At 38.8% G+C, this 9,083-nt stretch overlaps 1 protein-coding gene across 1 annotated transcript; it reads left to right on the forward strand.

The window, feature by feature from the left end:
* Positions 1–1,401: 1,401 nt before the first annotated feature.
* LOC143884865 (putative membrane protein At4g09580) lies at positions 1,402–8,801 on the forward strand. Its single transcript, XM_077388695.1, has 4 exons — positions 1,402–1,890; positions 7,064–7,334; positions 7,975–8,145; positions 8,369–8,801. Exons 1-4 carry the CDS (start codon positions 1,691–1,693, stop codon positions 8,492–8,494), a joined length of 768 nt encoding a protein of 255 aa, XP_077244810.1. The 5' UTR covers positions 1,402–1,690; the 3' UTR covers positions 8,495–8,801.
* Positions 8,802–9,083: the final 282 nt, after the last annotated feature.

The following is a 9,083-nucleotide window of genomic DNA, read 5'->3' on the forward strand; positions in this document are numbered from 1 at the left end:
ATATTCAAGAACCAAATCGCCGTGCATGTAGCAATGGGGTCCGTGCCATATATGGTTGTTTTTCTAGAATGACACTCGTCTTAAAAGATATTCCATGAAAAAAAAAAAAAACTATGGGAAAAGTACAAATGAGACCAAATTCTGTAGGTGGTAGGTGCGTTTCATATGTCTTGCAAAATTCATGATATGTTTGTTTGCTCAGTCATGAGGGCCGAAGAGGGTTAGATTTCTCACGGCATGAGTGAGAAGGGACTGACGAAACAGGGAAATAAAGAATTCTTAGTCCATGTGTGGCTTCCATGATTTTTTTCCTTTTTCATGATAAATTGGTGTTTCCAAGTGGTGAGAGTAGGGTAGGGCAGTGGGAGAAGGAGAGCGATTTGAGGGGCACGAGTGAGTAAAATTTTTGTTTCCGGAGTTTTCTGTCACTTCGATAACTTCGAGACACTAGCTTCTTGTTTTTTGTTTCCTGACTTTTAGCCACCACTACATCCTCGTCTCCACTTAGAGACACCGGTGTATCATAAAAAAAAATTCATGGTAGCCAAAGGTGCTATTAGTTTTCATTTTTTTTTTTGGGTCGCCCAAGTATTCAACCGTAACCCAATTAGAAACCTAATCTGGTTAGATTTTCCCAACCCTAACCAAATCCAACCCAAGAAAATGCTGACCCAACACGAGCCAAAATTGGGATGAACCCAAGGTCAGGTTGAGCTTGACTAAAGTTGTACCTTACCTGGAAATAGATCGGTCTCGCCTTCTTCACTTTCCTTTCCACAAAGGGGAGGCAACTAAACAGACATTAAAGAAAATAGGACCATCCAAAAAAGAAATATAACAGTAGTTTAAAATAATGACATTTTGGTAATTTCAAATGTCAAAATCCAATAATATGTTATTCATCGAGAAATTATACGTTGGATGGCATGCACGTGGGTCTCAAAATACAGGGCCCAAATTGTTTGGGTAATCCAAACCATTAAATTGTTCGGCCCTAACGTAGATAGGGTGTACCCAAACAATTCATCTGCGGAAACCTCTATAGATCGGAGGGCTAGGATCATCCTATGGACATGATTTTTTGGACACAAACTATTACGTTGTGGCCCATCAAATGGACGGTTTGGATCATCTTATAAAATAAAATCTCAAATTATCGTTATTTATTAACTCCCAAAATAAAATAATAATAAAAAAAAAACTAGTTTTTATGGGAAGGAGGTTTTGGTCATTTAAGAAATCAAAATTCTACCAGGAAGAAGAAGAGAACACGGACGCGGAACAATGATTCCCAACTTTCCACGTCTGCCGTGGGCTGACGTGGCAGAGAATATACTCTGCACATATTCTACCAGAAAACGGACTCTTGTCCACCATGCAAATAAAAGAGAAGAGGCAGAGAGAAAACGTTACCGAGTCTGCCAAAGAATATACGTAACTTTTCACTTCACGCAAATATAAAGCGGTGAGGGTTACGGCAGAGAAGAAACCCTAACCCTAACCCTAACCCTAATTAGGTTTTCCTTCTCCCGTTTCCCTCATCCTAATTCAGCTGAACCGAATCTGAGCTCTGCAAACCCGAGAATTTTACCCTAACCCTAATTAGGTTTTCCTTCTCTCGTTTCCCTCATCCTAATGCAGCTGAACCAGAGCTGAGCCCTGCAAACCCTAGAATTTTTCTTTTCTTTTCATGGAGAAAGCGTCCGAAATGGAAATCGATCGGAAAAGCTCCGGATCTAAGTTTCCCTTAACTTTTTGGGAGATGGCCGGTGCTTGTACCGTCCTTCTAGGGTTTGTTTTAGGGCTGATCTGTGTTTATTTGACGATGCCGGCCTCCGATTACAGCTTCCTCAAGTTGCCTCGTAGCCTCGAAGATCTCCAAATTCTAAGGTACAGTTTTCGTTTTTTTTTTTTTTTTTTTTTTCGTGTTTTTGTTGATAAATTTCTTGGTTTGATGTGCGGATTTGATGGCTTTGTTGGGAAATTTAGGGTTTTGGTTTGTTCTAAAAGTAGAATTTTCCGTTCACTGTTTTATTTATCTGCGGGAGCGAATGGGTAGGGAATTTGAATTCATGTATTGTGAATTTGTTGGCTGATTTTCATTTTGTGTTTGGCGTTCATGCATTGTTGTTTTCTCTGATGAATTTGGATTTTCGTGATTAGCCTTGCTGAAGATCTTGATTACATTTGGAGTGAGGGTAATGTAGTATCTCATTGCTATGAATTTTGTATTTTAGTGTGTTTTTGTCATAGTGGTTCTTCCTAATTGTGATGTAATTGAATGTTAGAGAATTAACAGTAATGGAATATTGGACTGTTGTGACTACAAACTACTCAAAAAAGAGAGGTGTTTTGGGCAAAGTTGTTAAACTTTTACATGTTTAAGATGCCTAGAAGATCTAATCTGGATTCATCTACATTGTAGTAGTCTAGGTGGTTCAACATACCCTGGCAAAGTCGTTTCTGTGGAAAAACTGTTAGGTTTTGGGGTCTTTTGATTTGTTTTTCAACCTGTGATTGATGGTCCACAATGACACAAGAAATTCTCCAAAAAATTTCTCTTAAAATTATAGATTTTCCAAATTACAGCTGCAATTGGTAGGGGTATCAGGTAAAGAAAACAAGCTTCCAAACAGGAAGTTTACAATACATGCATGTTGAGCTCTTGTCAAATCTGAGCTCAGAGGCACATGCTCTGTTCACTACCTGCTCTTTTAGTATTAGACCTTACAATACTTTGCTTGTTATTGCATTTCTTAATTAACAAATGAGATTGGTGTACCAATCAGAAATTCTGAGATATAAATTCTGGCATGCTTTTTAACTGAAAAGGGTGTTCTTTTGTGCATCCATATTTCCTAACAGTTTCAATCTTTGAAACCACATTTCTGAGAAACTAAGACTTCTTGGGAATGTATGTTTTCACAAATTGGTATTTCATGATTATTGTAGGCAATGTAGGGGCTACAAGTCTATTCCCGGACTCTAAGTCATCAGATGGTCAGTACTACACATTATACTTGTATATTTGTTTTTTGGTGAATGAGCTGGGGTTCGACCCCTACCAATTCCATTCAACAGATTTTGACAATATGCGCATTCAGAAGTTATTGTCATCTTATCCACTTCGTAATTTATGGTGAATCTGGTCTATTATAAATCTCTATCAAGAAGTAATTTATGGTGAGTCTTCAAACTCATTTTAAAATTTCTAAAGACTCCTCTTTGGATATTATTGGAGCCATCAAGGTGTTTCAGAAGTTGAGGCACCTTGATTTGCAATGTGGAATCACAGTGAGAACTCAGGCATTGTTCGGTATAGTTTCCATTTCAGTTACAATTCTGGTTCCTATTTGGGCATTTTACAAAGCAAAGTTTAACAGGGTGCACAGTGATCACTCAAGCAAAGTTTAAAAGAATGGAAATATTATGAGATAAATTGACAGTAGTGGTTTTAAGTGCTACTTAACCCTGCTACAATTGAGGGTGAGCCTGAGCAGTGAGCACCCAAGGTAATCAAAGATGTTTTAGGGCTGGTAGTTAATATTACCATTTAGAGGGCGAGCCTTGGTGCAGCGGTAAGGTTGCCCCATTGTGACCTGGTGGTCATGAGTTCGAGTCACGGAAACAGCCTCTCTGCAAAGCAGGGGTAAGGCTGTGTACCTCCCCAGACCCCGCAATGGTGGGAGCCTCGTGCACTAGGCCGCCCTTAGTTAATATTACCATTTCTCTAGATTTTTGGTAGTGTTATATTTGTCTGACTTTGCACTGAACCTGCAAAGGAAATGACTGAAGGGTAAATGAGAAGATTAGAACTCAAATCTCATTGGAATAGTGAAAATACACCTGGTGTAAAGACTACATGGAATGATAACTTATGGATGATAATTAGGATATGATGGTGGCATGTTTCCAGCACTAGCGTAAATCAGCCACTACACATTATTTTCTAAATTTGAAATTGAACTGTGGGAGCACCAGCCTTCAACTCTGTGCCCTTGGGCATTTAGAATTTAAAGTTGCAACATAGTAAGAGAACTGGAGGTGAGATGGCTGATGAGGTATTTCAAGCATTGGAAGAAAGGTGGGAAGATAAATACTAAGTTACAGCTTAGTAGGCTCAGGGACATAGCTGCACTTCCTAATTCATCTCATGAATAGGGTACCATGTTGTCATGCAATTCATTTACTTGATATGATTGATAAATAGCGGAATCAAGACAATAGATAAGTGCCCGTCAAGTGTTTATATGGAGATGTTTGCTCAGTGTCACAACAATTCTAGTTATGGTCCAGTTTAGGGTTATCTTTAGACTGTTCAACGAGCATCACAAGAACCTTGAATACCTAACTTAAATGGATAGAACAAGTACACGTGGCAGTAACTAGAGCAAGACAGGAGGTCTACTTCATTTCTTTGAACTATCAGATTTTTGTTTCATTGCTTGTTCAATATTCGAGAGAAAGAAAAATCCTTGTTGAATTATGGGAAGCAGTGGCCAAGAAGGATTCATATACAGTTACCAAAAGTTTGGATATCTCTGATCTGGAATGAAATTATGTTCCTGAGTTTGAAGTACTTGAGAGACATTGTAATCACAGAGGGCTCAATGGCTGAGAATGGAGAAGAAATTGAAGCTTCTCCTAGATGATGGGTTCTTTTAAAAAAAAAAAAAAAGTAACAGGATTTTATTCATATGGTATCAACCGTACACCAAATTCCTACATGAAAAAAAACATGCATCACGAGCCCAAAAGTCCACCCCCACAACAGTGTCAATGGCTAAGAAGATAGCTCGCCAAGAAACGGTAACCCCCTTGACAAAATAGACTGAATCCAAGTAGGCTATATGGGAAAGCCTTTCTCCAATATCCTATCTCCTTTAGCAAGCGATGCTCTTTACAGCTTTGATCCTACATTTTCCATTACCTGTACTTGTGCCAACTCCACTCCCAGTTTTTGCCAAAAAAGTTCGCTGCTTCATTTGCCGATCTCCTCGTGTGTTGCATTTGTGGATTAGCGATCCGAATAAGGTCTCTGATTTCAGAAATGATAGGAGCCAACACCCAAGGACCTTTTGTTTCCTTGGATGCCCATGCTATTACATTGGTTGAATCACCCTCAATCAGGAGAGGACCAATCTGAGCTTCCACACACCATTTGAGGCCCCATAGTAAGGCCTTAGCTTCTGCTTCATTTGAGTCACATATCCCAGCTAGTCCTGAGTACGACGTTCTTGTTCTTCCATTTGAGTCGCGACTGATTCCACCAATCCCTGCTGGCCCCGGCTTGCCTCTAGCACTTCCATCAAAATTCAATTTGGACCACCTGTTTAGAGGCTGCTGCCATTTTGGAGAGACCTTGGATCTTGATCTATCTTCTTGCGCTATCGCTTGCCATTCTCTCAAAATGTCTCCCACTTGATAGATTGCTACTACCTTATCCTTTTGCCCCCAAGAGATTATATCAATTTTAACATCTAGAAGATCCTAACCCAACTCTTTTTCTTGTGCTTGAATATACGGTTGTTTCTTACCATTTGAGGCCCCATAGATGAAGGGTTCTTAAAACCTCACAATCATGTGGTTTGGCAATAGCTAATTGGCATTTCATCCATGTGCAATGATTAATCCGAGTCCTTTAACATTCATGCCCGAAAATCATAATTTCAATTGGAACATCTTGAGTTCTTGACTCAAGATGCTTATGTTTACTGCCACATGCATGCGTTTTTTTTACGTGCGATGATAAATTCTCACCCCTTTTACACGTAAAAATGAATTAAAGTGCCACAATTCACGTTAAAAGGGGTGCGAATTTATCATCTCCCCTTTTTAATGGCATTATTTTTTATCACATATATGTGTTCTATGATGAAATATTTTTAGTTTTGTTGTAGTGCATATCATAACGCTTTTGGTAATGCAATGTATGACTATTATATCTATAATAAATGATCTAAGGGTAGTATCTCTGGACAATCTTTTGTTGATAACCTTTTGTAACACCTGTGAGCAGTTTTTCTATAGACAGATCAAGTGATGTGATGACCATGTGCTTGATAACCAAATCACTGAACTGATGAGAAAGGCTAATCAATTTTTACCACGGTACTATTACCTAACTAAGAAAAAAAGTCATTGATTGCCAAGAATTATATGAATGGTGAGAAAGTGGGGAATGGCTCAATTGATCGTTCATTCTTCCTTCCAACCTCACTCCTGGATGTCAAGTTAGCTTACCTCCCTTTAGCCCTTCTTTCATCCTGTATCCCTGATTCTTATTTTGAGCAAATCCTCTCTCTCTCTCTCTCTCTCTCTCTCTCTCTCTCTCTCTCTCTCTCTCTCTCTCTCTCCAATGTTGCAAACTTGCAATCTTGTGATTAGATCTTTTTGCCTTTATCAAGCGGTGTCTTCAGACCATTCTGGAACGTATGAGTGTGTTATGCTATTTTTTTAACAAGGGCCATTAAGAAAGGTGTTGTAATAAATTAAAGGTACTTCAACATCTAACAATTTTTAACTTCTAAACAGAAACATCATTTTTGTGGTGTTCTGTCTTTCTTCTGTTTTGTAGCTTAGTTTTCTCCTAATAAAACTATCTGTCATTGAAAAGAAAACAGAAACACCATGTCTATAGGAGGTAAAATTTCCTTCTGCATCTAGGTCTTATTCATTCTTTAAGCAGTGATCTGCAAGTGCCTCTGGCAACCAGGTCTAGAAAAATAGGCATATAAAATGGTATTTTGGGATATAGCATCTTCTATAGGGTTCATTTGCTGGGGAAAAAGAGGACAATAACTTGAAAGGCATTGTTTGTTTTATTTCAACCATATCAACTAGTTTTGGTAAAGGTACTTATGCGTGCTTAGAACTCCAATTAATCCCTAGAGGTTGGCCAATCTTTTGTTAACTATGATATTTCTTAGTAAACAAGTTCAAGCACAATCTTCACACATGACTGCACCGTTCATTGGCTTTCATGGCTGAATTTTGGAGCCTTTATTTTTTGTAATCATGGACAAATATGAACTGCTAACTTTTCTGAGTGGTATCTTTGTAGGGATCATCTGGAGAGCTACACAAGTGACTACACCATTCAGGTCCTGATGGGTTATTGTGTTGTCTATATTTTCATGCAAACTTTCATGATCCCAGGAACTGTTTTCATGTCGCTACTTGCTGGAGCTCTTTTTGGAGTCTTCAAAGGCGTGGCTTTGGTGGTCTTCGCTGCCACTGCTGGTGCATCTTCCTGCTATTTCCTGTCAAAGCTGATAGGGAAGCCCCTTGTCTTTTCATTGTGGCCGAACAAGCTTAGTTTCTTCCAAGCACAGGTGAATAACTACTGCACCTTCTAGTCTACTAACAATTTCCATAGTAATTGTGTTGAAGATTAATCTGCATACCTGAAACCTCTTAGTTAATTGGTAATCTCTTATAATAAAAAAGAAAATGGCGCTGAATATAGGATTTAGATTGATTTGATTAGTCTCAGTTCTTATCAAGCATCGGATAAAAAAACTATTTCTTATCAAGCATCAGATAAAAGATCACCAAAAAAAAAAGATAAAAAAAAAGCTATAATGGTACTCTGCAATTTGCACAAACTAGTTCTAGAATATTGTAGCAGGGTGAATGCCTTTGCAGGGCCATATTAGAAGTATATCAGAGTCTGTGGGTATGTGACTACAAGATTTTATTGTGCTATGAACTGATTGGAAAATTTCCGATACTTCTCCGGACCGGAGAATTGATAAATTGTCGTTATCAATTAATGTTATCTGGACTCTTTATAAAAAATAAATAAAAAATTAATGTTATCTGCACAGATTTCGGCTGGTTTTAGCTGGCTTTATATTGATGAAATACACAAAAATCAAATATTTCTGTACGACTGTACTTCAATTACTTTCTCCTAGCCGATTCTATCTTTTAACTGCGTGCACTGTGGTCTTCTATCATTTCTTCTTTCAGGTGGCTAAACGAAGAGAGAAACTACTGAATTACATGCTTTTTCTGAGAGTTACCCCCACTTTGCCCAACACCTTCATCAATTTCGCTTCCCCAATAGTAGATGTGCCTTACCATACTTTCTTCCTAGCAACTCTCATTGGACTCATTCCAGCAGCTTACGTCACTGTTAGGGTATGTGATCCTCAAAGCTCTTCCTATTTTCCAAATTTACCTTCTGGGTTCCTCATGCTATTAAGAAGAAGAAGAAAGGGTTCCTCAGACGTGAGGGGTGCAACTCGTTTCCATTTTTGGGAATTTGGGTTGAGCTTGAGCTTTTACCATAAAATCGGGTTCGGGTTTGGGTTGATTCCAATTCATATTTTAGGCGGTTAATAGTATTTTTGAATTCATGCAGGCTGGAATTGCTCTTGGAGAATTGAAGTCACTGGGTGACCTTTACGATTTCCAGTCAATTGCAACGCTTTTCCTCATTGGGGTTGTTTCTGTGACCCCAACGCTGATGAGCAAGAGCAAGACGTAGCCACGTGGACCCTCACTTTGCAATGGTGATGAATCAGGCCCTTGCCATTTATCTGTACAGATTAGCGTTCAAATAAACAAGTGCAACTTCATCCCACTTAGTAGAAATATCATCACTAAAGAAGCCGAAGCTCCAGGATTTGCTCAGATGTGGTTCTCCAGCAAGTGCTGGATGTGGGTTTGAAGTTTGTGGCTATTAGCCGATTTACTTCTCTTCCATTACACTATAATCAAATCTGTAAAACGCTCATCAATGATAAATGTAGTTCAGCAGTCACAACTTAAATATCATTATATGTTCCAGTTCAGGGGGCAATCTGTTGAAACACTGCCACTACTTTTCTTTTTCTTCTCTGGAGTGGCGAGGTCTCTCTCTGGTTTTGGATTACTCTCAAGGAGGCTTATGCACGTTTGCTTTTTTGTAGCCCTTTATCTTCCTCATGTGATTTCTGTTCGGTAAGGGACTAACACTATCTGGGTGGATTCATGACCTAAAAGATCAATGGCCAAAATATACATATAGGCAGTGGACTCCATTAAGTGGCCAATAATGTTTTTAAGAGAACAGATATCACATGAGAGAGAAAGAG

This window comes from Tasmannia lanceolata, unplaced genomic scaffold (genome assembly GCF_043159265.1).
Source record: "Tasmannia lanceolata isolate RefF3 unplaced genomic scaffold, GAP_Taslan_0.1 ptg000008l, whole genome shotgun sequence".
Lineage (NCBI taxonomy): Eukaryota > Viridiplantae > Streptophyta > Magnoliopsida > Canellales > Winteraceae > Tasmannia > Tasmannia lanceolata.

Excerpts from the sequence above, each read along its gene's own strand:
- LOC143884865 (XM_077388695.1), top strand. The coding sequence starts at position 1,691 with ATGGAGAAAGCGTCCGAAATGGAAATCGATCGGAAAAGCTCCGGATCT. Across the intron at positions 1,891-7,063 it reads GAAGATCTCCAAATTCTAAG|GGATCATCTGGAGAGCTACA; the intron begins GTACAGTTTTCG and ends GTATCTTTGTAG. Across the intron at positions 8,146-8,368 it reads CAGCTTACGTCACTGTTAGG|GCTGGAATTGCTCTTGGAGA; the intron begins GTATGTGATCCT and ends GAATTCATGCAG.